The sequence below is a fragment of the Enoplosus armatus genome, chromosome 20 (genome assembly GCF_043641665.1).
Source record: "Enoplosus armatus isolate fEnoArm2 chromosome 20, fEnoArm2.hap1, whole genome shotgun sequence".
Lineage (NCBI taxonomy): Eukaryota > Metazoa > Chordata > Actinopteri > Centrarchiformes > Enoplosidae > Enoplosus > Enoplosus armatus.
The window spans coordinates 9938215-9950669 of NC_092199.1; the positions used below are offsets into that span (position 1 = coordinate 9938215).

General features: G+C 40.8%; 2 protein-coding genes across 2 annotated transcripts in view; both read right to left on the reverse strand.

The window, feature by feature from the left end:
• LOC139303618 (protocadherin-15-like) overlaps positions 1-12455 on the reverse strand; it is a 131766-nt gene that overhangs the window by 13430 nt on the left and 105881 nt on the right. Inside the window, exons 35-36 of the mRNA XM_070927462.1 lie at positions 11690-11698; positions 10233-10343 (exon numbers count right to left, since the gene is read on the reverse strand). Of these exons, the coding sequence (XP_070783563.1) occupies positions 10233-10343; positions 11690-11698 (120 nt within the window). The remainder of the gene's footprint in view (positions 1-10232; positions 10344-11689; positions 11699-12455) is intronic.
• LOC139303086 (protocadherin-15-like) lies at positions 3860-6476 on the reverse strand. Its single transcript, XM_070926790.1, has 5 exons — positions 6460-6476; positions 6340-6357; positions 5190-5510; positions 4080-5135; positions 3860-3989 (listed from the first exon to the last, which is right to left on the reverse strand). The coding sequence occupies exons 1-5, from the start codon at positions 6474-6476 to the stop codon at positions 3860-3862; spliced, it is 1542 nt and encodes a 513-aa protein (XP_070782891.1).

A 12455-nucleotide genomic window follows, 5' to 3' on the forward strand; every position in this document is an offset into this window, starting at 1 on the left:
CTCATCGCTTCAGTGACCACATTTCCTATTATCATCTTTGCTGTCACGAGGATCAAACCTGAGACTTTACAATTACACGACAGCCGCTCTCTCACTAGTACACTAGTCTTGTATCTGTGTTTCTCAGTTCAGCTTCAATTAAATGCAGTCGGCTTTGCTGAACGTTGTAAACAATACATATTCCCAAAAATGTCAAAAGATTTCTGTTCTCTGGCAAAAGCACACAATAAGAACTGAAAGAGTGAATGCAAAATCCATCTGTGAGACAATGAAGATACACTGAATGTGTGTGTGAGTGTGTGCAATGACATGCAGCACACACAAGTTCAAAGCTAATGTTAACATAAAACATTTCCAACCCAGTCAGCTGAAACAGTAGACCTGCCTGCAACCTGTTTAATGCAGCTCTTGTGTTTGTCTGCGTTAATGCTTTAAGCCTTTTATAGATTCACAGCTTAACAACACAACGTTTATAGCTTGATCATGAAACACGAAAACAAGAAACACATCGCTGAACAATTGCAAAGGCTGTGTTTGTGTCTGTGTGTGTGTGTGTGATTGGTATCTGACAATATAAATCATCTCATAATGTCAGCCCTTGATAGCCACAGATTTGACCATCAGGGTTTGTTTTATTTGGCTGTACAACACGATTTGATCCAAGTGCCCAGATATGATCATCAGTGACATGCTGGTCTTTCGGGAAAGACGTGATTCTGTCACTTCATGGCGACAATATGAGCTTGGAGACGAACTTGTTGAAAGTGTGTCAGCGGATGGCATTGAAATCCGGTGCTGACAGAGCTATATCCACAGGCTTTGGTTCCACATCACAAGTGAGACAACTTGTGATGCTTCCAAGTCCATTTGAGAGATTTTTCTAAGGTAATGTCAGCGCTTTAAAGGCTGTCACAAGGCTACCCAGGTATTTCATCAAAGGAAAGGGAAGGACCTGACATATCTTACAAGCAGTTACAGATGACATTCCTGGTAAGAATCACCTTTTAATCTCACCCAGTAGAGTCTGACTTTATCGCAAAAAAAAGTATTTTCATGTCATTTAACCGCATGCAAGATGAAAAAAAAAATGTATATCAAAGAGAAAAACGCAAAACTCAACATACATAAAAGTGACGTGTATGCTGTGTAGAGGCTGTGATAAGATTTGGTCTGACAAGGCAGACATTTCACATCAAAAGTGCCACCTGATCTGCAATATTATTTTTTTATGAGACATTTATGACTTTAATATTGATAGCAAACATTTCGTTAAAAATGTTTTAACGCATTAGGCTCAGGCAATTTCCCTGCATGGAACAGCAATTTGAATTTAGTGTTTTCTTTTTTGTTATCTAATTTAAAAAGTAGAAAAAAGCATTTGTTCTTCAAATGTATAAATCCAGAGAATAGGTTCATTTTGCCCTGATGTGGCTGTGTGACCTTCATCAAACACAGTATCTCATATCTGAGGTGAATGAAACATTGCATTTCCTCATTAATATGCTACACGTGTAGGAGACTGTGTACATGACTCCCTCTGCATACTTTTCTGGCACAATCCCATCAAGAGAAAACAACTGCATAGATGCCGTCATTGTCAGTCCGTAGACGCTCCTCTTTGCACATGCCCACAGCACTGCTGCTTCACGTCTGCTCCTCCCTGAGGCTTTTTTGGGGAAACAAGTGCTGTAAACATGCAGGACAATGTAATTGATTGGGGTTTCTATCTTGGTACGTGCACTAATGTTAAAGTGACACAAGACTGGGGACTATTTAGTACCAACTAGGATCAGTTACTACAGTAGCAATCAGTATATGCTAATGTGATGGGATGGGAAATGGTTAATGGTTACTGTTCCAGCACTAGATTTTAAAGAGATTTCAACTTTTTGTCGAATAAAAATGTTCTTGGATACTCTTAGTTAGACCCACATTTTTTATTGAGAAACATGTCTCATGGCCTTTTTGTATTTTTCTTATTATTTATGTCCCAAAGTACGCGCACAATGATTTTAACAAAGGAAACCTTGGGTAAAAGAAGCCATAGAACCCTCTAGAAAAACGTCAGAAATATTTTGCACAACGTGAATAAAAATATCACTCTACATAAATGTTTTAGTTATCTGTTTTACTGTAGCTATACACCTACCTACGTATTAACATTTGTCTCCTTGAAAACAACAACATTCACATGACCTTGTGGAACATTAAAAGACAATGCAGGATCATTGTGGATACACAGACAATGTGGGTCCAGAGGTAAAAGAAAAAGATACAATTAAGTACAGACATAAATGAAAATGAGAGTTAATAGAGGACAGACTGAGAACAAAAGAAAGACTGTGTGCAAACCTTTTAGAGCTAAGAATCAATATGGGGAACGAGAGACAAATGAATGTGTAAAAATATGAATAAAAGCTACAAATTAATTCTGTGACAGAAACAAAGCAGACCCAATAAGACAAAACATAACGGCCACATAAAAAAAGGATCACTTTCACCTTGTCTGTGTTTGCAATATGGAGCAAGTTCGTTAGTTTTCAACACATGTTGATGATCAACCCTGTCTTCAAGACTGTACTAAATGTGGTTTTCTGCCAAAATATCCAAAGTTGGAAATGTAGCGTTTCATTCACTCCAAAAAACATGGCCTGTGAACATAATAAAGCTGGCGATTACGTTTGTAAGAACAGCGTCACTGGGAACACAATTTAGTAATATATACATTTCTAGGAGACAGGGTTGAGAAAGATACATGAGTTGTGCATTGACTTAAACAAAGATGGAAAGATGTTTGCAGACAGCAACCTAATGATAGGAACTGATAGATTATGTACTTGTACAGAGAAAAGAATCCATGATCTTACAGTAAGTGTTACAGTACTAGGTAACCACAATGACAGTGAATATTGATGAAATGGAGAGTGAAAACTAAATGTGACAGTGAACGTGTCACTGGTTGTAGCCCTGTAACTGCGAAATACTGCAGCGAAACTATCCATGCTAAGAGAACACAAAGAATCCACGTCCAGCAAAGTTCAAGTTGGCAGGTTTCACATTGCTCTCTCCTCCTAAATTTGATTTTCATGTGTCTTTGATTGACACAATCAAATTAGTTGTTGATAAAAATGTCAAATATTTGGCGTGGATGTAAAATGTTAATGATAGCAGTCACACTGAAAGTTAACCAGGAGACATTTTGCCACTTCTAATCACTTGATTTCACATCTCCCATCTGCAGCTATTTAAGCCAATTTTCCTCGGTGTTAATTAAAACACAAGTCCTAGAAATGTTGTTTGTGGGGAAACTAAAATAATGGCAGAGGCAGATAATGAGTTAGCCCTCCAAACAAGTACTTTGGCATTGGGGTGGCAAGCAGGCTTTTGAATTGGGACACAAATTAAAAAATGGACTTAACCTCTTAACCTGATTATAATTTCCTCCTCGTCCATTACGACTCCTTTAATCCTTCTTTCTTCTTGTAACAGTCAAAGCGAAATAGTGTAGAATACAGTAACAGTAAGAGAGTGAAAAGGGAATGTATTAGCGCTATACAAGATGTGACCTTTCTTGCTGTTTCACCATTTGTCCTTCTCTTTTTCTGTACCATCATTTCAGAGGAGAAACATTTTTCTTCTACCCATAGAGTTTATATTAGGCCTAGTTCTTTTTCTTTCTTATGTAGAAAACAGGAAGTCATGTTGGAAGAGCACAGCCGCAGCAAGGTAAAAATCACTAAATCATCACAGCATCCCACTAAGCTATTTTGAGCATCAGTCCCTTGACAGCTCCATGGCAACCACGCAACAATGTGAAGAAATCCCGCTCTCTGTGCTTTCCATATCATAAAGGCAAAGGCTAGAGCATTGTAGACTGAGAGGGGAATCGTTTCTCAAGTTCATTCACGATGGAGTTCATGTTTGGGTTGGGCTGAATCTGTGGAGGTGGAGGTGGAGGTGGAGGATCCTCTCCTCCTCCTCCTTCCGCTCCTTCTCTACCTCCCTCTCCTCCCTCTCCTCCATCCCCTCCTTCTCCTCCTGCTGCTAACGCATCCAAGGAGTCAAGAGAATCAAGAGAATCTATGGAGGCCCGGCTCTTCATGACCTTTTTTAGCGGGATCTGTTTCCGATCAATCTGGCTGAACATGTTGGCCACCGACTTCTCAATGTCCGCAATGTTTTGGATGTTCTTTAAGATTCCTTTCAGCTCTTTTCGGGGAGGTTCGGGCTCCACGGGGAGGGGTGGTGGTGGCTGCCGGAGGGACACGGGCCGCAGGGCTGGCACCTCCGAGAGTGATGGGAGGACAAAGGTGGATGGACGCAGGAGAGAGGGCGACAAAGGGGGAGGGAGAGGTGGAGGCGGGGGAGGGAGAGGTGGAGGCGGGGGAGGTGGAGGTGGTGGGGGATGAGGAGGAGTCGGCTTTTCTGTAAGATTGGAGTGAGATGAAACAGGAGGGAGAGGAGGAGGGGAGGAAGGGTGGTGTGGAGGAGGAGATAAAGGAGGGGGAGGAGGAGATGTGGGAGGTGGAGGTGGTGGGGATGGAGGTGGTGGTGGTGGAGGAGTTGACGGAGGATCGGGGATAACTTCTAAATGCACCTGGAGTCTTTCGTCCCCACTCTGATTTCCTGTTAAATTGGCCCCAAAGCGCCGCAGCACAGGAGGAGTTGGCTTGTGACTTGGTGGAGGGGTCCCCCCATCACTTAGGGTGACAATGATACTCGGGGGACCCTCTTTAGCCAGAGCAGTTGGGACATGGTGGGTGGGGGTGTGCTTGTGATGCTGAGGAGACTCCGGGAAAACAGAAAGTAGAATGTCTGGCGACAAGGATCCTCGTGAATCTCTGTTTTGCCTTTGCCTCATTTCCTGGAGCGCCTGTTGCTCAAACTGTCTTGCTTGTTCCTTTACGGTCAGCTTCGGTTCCAGACTTGGGCTTCCCATTAAGTCTGAATCCAACCCACGGTCAAATCCTGAATCCAGACCAGCATCTTTACTCTCCTTGAATTCGGCCTTTAGAAGCTCCAGCTCCCACTGCACGGGATCCATGACTACTTGTCGTCTCAAAGCATCATACATCTCTCTTCGATGTAGTCTTGATGGGAGGGTCCAGCTATGTCCACCCCCAGATCCCCATCCGCTGTCACTGCCACTGTACCCACCAAATCCCACATCTCCTCCAGTCGAGCTGAGCCTCAGCCAGGCCTCTCGAAGGCCTTTCCTGGAAGGGGAGAAATTCCCAAGAAGGTCTCTTCTCCTCTGGCTTCTTCCAAGAGTCTCTGGGCTACTCAAAGTCCCGTCCTCGTGGTAGATGGGATTTTTGATAGTCAGGGGGTTTTCATCAGAGAGAAAGGTGATATTGGACTCAGACTTGGGCAGGTTGTTGAGCACCCCTCCATTAGCAACGCACTGACGATGGGCAGCGATTGCTCGTGTGGCAAAATCTGAGATCAGGCGTTGGCGGTCGCTTTCATCCAAACTGCCACCGCTCCCACCGCCACTGTGGTTTGACCGACTGGTACATGGACGGAAGAAAAAATGAGAAAAAAAGATGGAATGAAGGGAGAAATAATTACAGATAAAATATGAGGGAGAAGAGGGTATAGAAAGATGTAATTATACAAATCACATCTAAATGAAATGGAAGAGGGAGATTGGGACTGAATTAAATTTAAATGAAAGAGCAGTAATGCACAGAAATAAAATGTTTTACAGAGGGGACTGACAACAGAAGGATACATAAAGGATGGTAGAAAGGCAGATAAAACAATAGAACGTCTGCTGGAGCTGTTGTTTGATAAATACAATGAAAGAGACTTCACATTAAGAGATGAATGAGGAAAGGAATCAGAAGAAATGGAGGAGGGCTCTTAAAAGAGGTAACAGTATTTTCTTTCTATGCTGTTTTTACCAGAGGGGCAAGAGACGGAGCACTAAAAAATAGTCTTGAAACACAAAGGAAAAGAATGCAAATAGATTTTATGTACGCTCAAAGTGGTGCGCTACAAAGACGCTACTGCATCACGACTATAAACAATGCCAGATCTGTTGGGGAGGGATAGACAACCGTGTGTGATGGAGTTCTGAAAGTATGCAGATTTCCTTCCCACAAGACTGATTATATCCTCCTCTCTGGTTGAAGGTGCACTAATCTGTGAAATCTCTGGTGTAGTTTGTGACTTTGTTGAAACTCTGCAGACACTTGGTACTCCATGGCACACAGCCTATGCTGAGGCAACAACTTCAACTTTACCAGAGTCCTACATTCATCACTGATCAACCAGAAACACAACCAACGTTCAGCAACACAACTTTGCTCTCTGATCTACTAAAGTACAACTTACCCTGCGCAAGAGTTACCACTGACAAGCACGGACACAAACACAAAACTAAAGCAAAAAAACGGTCACAGCATAATATCAAACTAGTCACAGATGTGAAGCAATTTCCAGCAACCTACTCACTTTTGTCTGTCAGTCATGGAGAAAGGTGGATGGATGAGAACAAGAGAAGATGGACAGTTGAATGCAACATGAGAACAGGAAAATAAGAGTGATGAAATGATAACAAAGAATGATGTGAAAATGTTCAGAGTTGTGAAAGAAAGTAGCTAGTGGGAAAGATTTCTACAGTAACAAATCAGAGTAAATAATTAGGGGAACACGGGAATGAAACCTGTTAATTTTGCTGCCATATGACAAAATGTCTTGAGTATTTATTTGTCCTGGAAAGTCTTTATATGCTTTATTGAAGTGCGCTTTTATGACACACACACATTCCTGGTCCTGGCAGATGCCTTACACAATGAAAACAATCTACTATTGTTCACAAGGGGTGAAACATTGCACATTTACACCCTGATTGTTGTTGAGAGAAGAAAGAGCATTTATCAGTCAGTTTTCACTGCCTGTCTGGGAAATACAACCGGCAACATTCAAGTCATAACTTACTTGCTATACACTTCATGTCACTAAGATATAGGATTAAGAAAAGAAAACTGTCTATGAATTGTCTCACATACAGCATATACAGTATATATATATATATATATATATTATACACATCTAGTTATTGGCACAGCACAAGTGATAACAGTAACGTGTGCTGTACCGCTAAATAACATGGGTTTTAATTTCACTTTTAAAAAACATGCTTCATTTAATCTGCAAATAATAAATTAAGGAACACTTAATTGAAAACAGACATTAAAACCCAAGCCTGTCAAGAGAACAGCCAAAGGTAATTAAAAGGGGGAAAAAATGCCTCTAAAATCAGTCCACTGAGCGGTTTGATAATGGATCTCATGAATGTGCAAACTTTTGCACTTTGCCAGGTTTTATACTCTTTTGGGATTATTCTACAAGATTGCAGTGATACAGAACACACACACACACACACACACACACACACGTATTACACAAGAAATCACACACACAAAAGAACTTCCCACCACAATTAAACATGCTCTGCAGCTTATCAATAGAATTAATTATCGCCCAGGGTGGTCTTTATAAATTACGGGCTGCATTTATTTCAATTATCTCATATCCAAGTTCATTTCCGCACACATTTTTCAGAGGATCGTTTGGGCTGTTTAGTCTCACACACACACATACGTAGACTCTCACACACAATTGGAAATCCCGTGTTGTCATTTGGAGATAGTTTCTACCATCTTGCATATGAATTGCTCTCATGTTAATGTGAGTGGCGGGAGGGGCATATCAAGGACAGACAGGAAACCGGTGATGCATGTAATGCTGATAAGAGTTCCTCTCAACTTCTTCTTAACGCTCCAGTAAGGAATTTTAAATGAACTGTGTATTGCCTTGAGTGAGTGTGTGTATGTGTGTGTGTGTGTGTGTGTGTGTGTGTGTGTGTGTATGTGTGTGTGTGTGTGTGTGGATGTTAAAACTTTCAGATAAAAGTTAACATGGTGTCTCTACATTGAGTCACTATTAGACTCTTGTTTAAACAAACCAACAAGTATCAAACCAGCAGAAATTGGTGAAATCTGCTAGAAGATGCACAGAAACGGGGAAGCTGCAGTAAGTGGTGAAGAGAATATAAAATATATTGTACAATAATAAAGCAACTTTTTGAGCCAGCATAAAGTAGATGGGCAATAATGCCCTTTAGCAGTGATGGGAGTTGAAACGTAGGAAATAATAAAAAGTAAAAGTAATTCCACCATAATTTTCAAAAAGCATATTTATATTGCCTCAATTTACTGGCCATGGTCCACGGCCTTGTGATTAGCAACACTAAAATTTCAAAAACAACCAATTTACTTGCAAAGTAAGCATTCAATAAACTCAATTGCAATCTGCAGCGAAGGCTGATCAAGAAAAAGGTCATTCTTAGAGGATACATTTAGAGGACTTTTTTCTCCACTACTGGGTTTATACCGTGTTAAATCTTGAAGTGAACTTGAGAGGCTGCACTCAAAGTGAATATTGTTCAGTGGGCAGATTGTTGACCTTCATTTTATCTTTTGTATAGCGAGGACATTGGTATGCATTACAACAGGGAAACAGACAAGGAAAGAGCTGAATGTCGCTGAACTTTGTGGAGATAAAATTGCCGGGTTTATCTACGACTGTTAATGTATTCAAAAATCAGAGCTGTGTTTGGGGTTAGTTTGATGTGGGGTTACAAGGCATTGCTTGATTAACCCAAGATTGTGTTGTGCCTACATAATGTCAGTTTCTTTGGCCCCTGCAAAATGTGAAATGAAGGAAAGAAAATGTTTCTAGACTACAAAAAAGCTTTGAGGCCACATTTACAACAGTTTAGGGCTACTTTAAGACACAATTTAACAATGAATCCTTGCAAGGGCTCCCAGCTTAGGAGTGATTTGGGAAAGGTCAACTAAGCAACTCAAGTGTGGTGAATCAACAAGTTTTATTCCAGAGAGCGTGTTCCAGTGTGTTTAAGTTGCTGAAATCTCAGCATGCTTCAATCAGACAGTTAATGATGTATAATTTACTTGTTCAATGACAATCTTTACAAGATGTCTAAGAACAGCCCTCACAGGCTGAAACGTGCTGCCATTTTGTGTGAGCACAGCCATCGTCGTCATTTATCAGTTTGACATGAAACTGGCTCAAGACTTTGAACAAGTAGTTTAATTGCTGGCCTATGTTGGCGAGCCTTTAAATATGGCTGCTGAACAACTGTGTCGATGATGTGGATGTGTGCCGATCAATGACCCGAAGAACACCGACAGTCCTCTTTCCCCATTAAAGCAGTTTTGTTTACTTGCAACACACATACACACACACACACACACACACACACACACACACACACACAGGGGTGCACCCTTTCACAAGTAATAAATTGCATCACTATATGAGGATGTGAAAGAGTTATTGTTTGTGTGATTAGGATAATTTATGATCATCATTTTTGCACTGTTGCATTTTGGTTTCCACTACAAACAAGTTTCTTGTTGTGTTAGAGTGTTGTAGATACTGATGTTAGTCCATTATTTCCTTCCTTTCGTTTACGTTTCTGATATATATTGTTACTTTCATGTCCTGGTTGCTTTTGGTAGGCTGTTGTATTTGTGGGAGGTCCTACAGTTTGTATTAGGATGTTGGAAGCTACAAATCTTTTCAAAAGTGTGTTGCATGACATAAAAGGTGTGTCCAAAATTTGTCCTGATTTAGGACTCGGTATCAAAAGCTTAACTCTATTATTAAGTACGTTGTATTCAAACTGCATTAGATCTGCATGTGTAGAGCTTTCTGTTTTCCTTCTTTCTGGTCCTTTTAGCATTTGGTTGGGAGTGTGATCACTGGTCCTGTCCCAACTTGTTCAATATTTGTGAGATTTTACACACAACTGAGATAGTTGACGTTATCTTGTTTATTGCTTGTGCTTATTTTCCCATTATTTACAGTTACTTTGTGTTGTTTTTTGTTATTGCCTTCTCATTTTTAATGCAGAGAGGTGAAATTGGGAAAATATAGGACTTGCGCTTAACCTTACCTTGTGAATAATAATAGCTGTGGTCTCTAGGAAACCAAAGATACAAGTATATTTGCATAGTGATAGTTAAAATGCAGGGAGATGTAATGCTACGAGACTGACTTCATGTGTGGATACCACAAAGCTCTCAAAGCAGGAAAGGGCACACTGCCAAAGGCTGGAGTTTAACAGGCAAAGAAATGTGAGCTAGTGCCTCTGCTTTGGCTCATCAATGCAAATGCCACTTTCACACTTCACTTACATGGCGTTGTCACCCAGCTCTTCATACAGGTTGTTGGCAGTGCCTCCCCCAGGTTTGCCCGTTGGCAGTGCCATCTGGATACGGGCTGTTTTGGCACACTCTGCCTGGCGCCTGGACGCAGCAGAGAGGAAACACAACGTTAGTCATCTAAAGTAAAAGTCCAACCTTAGAAAGTAGAAAAACGGTCATAATCAGCAGGATTTCTTTGTCCAAAAGGTCTCCATCTGTATCTGTGTCCTTAAGCAAGTCCTCTTGTCAACTACTCCTATTTATTTGTGTATGTTTTAACAATATGTATATTTTCACATTGTACAATATAGGTACCTTTTACTACAGAATAATGTAGTCATCACATCAAATCTTCAGTTTATCCAATAATTTTGTTCGTCACCAAATAACTGCAAAACTAATATTGTTCCCATCAACCTCAGTTGTACTTTGTGTTTATTGCTAATTAGCAAATGTTAGCATGCCAACATGCTAAAGATGGTGAACACAGTAAACATTGTACCTGCTAATTGTGCCAGCCTCTTACAGTACAGTACAGTCGCTTAGTCAGTGGTATCCTGAAAGTTTGTTTCCCCTTTTGTTGACTGAAACACTGAATATAAAAGTGTGATTCATGGACAAATTGTTTAATGTGCCTCTCCACACGACTTAAGGAATATTAAAGCAAGACTGTGTCAACAGTGTCAAATGTGGCCACATTGAAATTCCCTTCATTTTCCAAGTTTCTCTTGAATCAGTTGCTTTTCATTATACTTATATAGGACCTGACAGAGCTCATGGAATTGGACAACAAGCTGGAAACAACAAGCATCTATTTCCTGGTGCAGCGTGCTCTAGCAGCCAAACCAAGGGAATGGCGGGAGGGTGCGTTTGATTACTTATGAATTTAACTTTTCATTTGTAATAAGGAAAAGTATGTTATTGCTTCCTTCAAAAGTAATGAAGTCTCACTTTGCATAACCAACTGGAATTGGTGTTCTTGTCCTGTCAACATATTTGGGACTCCTATATGACCACACACACACACACACACACACAGACACACACACACAAACACACACACACAAACACACAAACACAGACACAGACAGACACAGACACACACACACACGCGCACACACACACACACACACACACACACACACACACACACACACACAGACACACACACACACACACACACACACACACACACACACACACACACGCACACACAAACACACAAACACAGACACAGACAATAAAACCATCAGTCTCGGACATTTACTGATTCTATGTTCTTCAGGATTCATTTGTTTGATTGTCCACTGTCCTCTCTGTTTCACCGCCCTTCCCGATCTCATCCATTTGATTGTACAATGAAAGTCAACAGATTAATCACAATGACAGGTGTTTGGGACAGCCATGACATTCATACTTTAGCACGGGAATATGAAATCAGTACTCACTCTTTGAATCTGTTGGCGACAGACGCAGCAGATGAGAGACAGAGAAAGAGAGAGAAAGATTAGCCATAAATCACGCAGCACCTCTTGTTAGCCAGGTTTACTTAATGTAATTTACAAGCAAGTTGGACAATTGGTCTTCATTACAGTCATTTAGCAACAGAGACTAGTGCTTATTTTGCTGATGATTACTACTTCAAATCTCCTCTCCTCAGTGTGTTATTTGTTTTTCTTTCTCAGCAGGATGAGTAGCTCTCTCCAAAATGCACTGATCCAGTTTAAATGTGTGTGTGTGTGTGTGTGTGTGTGTGTGTGTGTGTGTGTGTGTGTGTGTGTGTGTGTGTGTGTGTGCGTGTGCTTGTTTATGTGTGTTTGGGAGACGGATGAAATTAATAGTCTTTCACGGTGGTTAGCTAAACAAACTATTAGAATTGGCACTGTGGGACAGGCTGCCATGCTGAATCATCTAGGGAAGCGACTGGCCCAGGTGATAAAATGATAAACAGTGCAAAAGGACGTCCTGTGGGAGACACTGCCAGCTTTGTCTATTTTTCTGACTGTCTGCCGTGTCTTAAAAGAAATTCATGCATTTTCAAAATGGCTTGTTATCTTTGTTAGCATTCCTATTCAAAGTCAAATCCTTTTTTCTTACACCGACTTGTTTTGAGGATCTAAATTCATATATAATAATTTAGTAGCACCAACTTGATGTTTAAGTAGATGGTTTCACTTCAAGGACAATTACCTTATTGGCTGGCCTAACTCAGAT

Bases quoted from the DNA above. Each gene is read 5' to 3' on its own strand.
- LOC139303086 (XM_070926790.1), bottom strand. The intron at 5,136-5,189 runs GCTCAGCTCGAC...TGGCAGTGACAG, and splicing joins CTTCGAGAGGCCTGGCTGAG to CGGATGGGGATCTGGGGGTG. The intron at 3,990-4,079 runs TTCTCTTGATTC...AGGTAGAGAAGG, and splicing joins AAGAGCCGGGCCTCCATAGA to AGCGGAAGGAGGAGGAGGAG.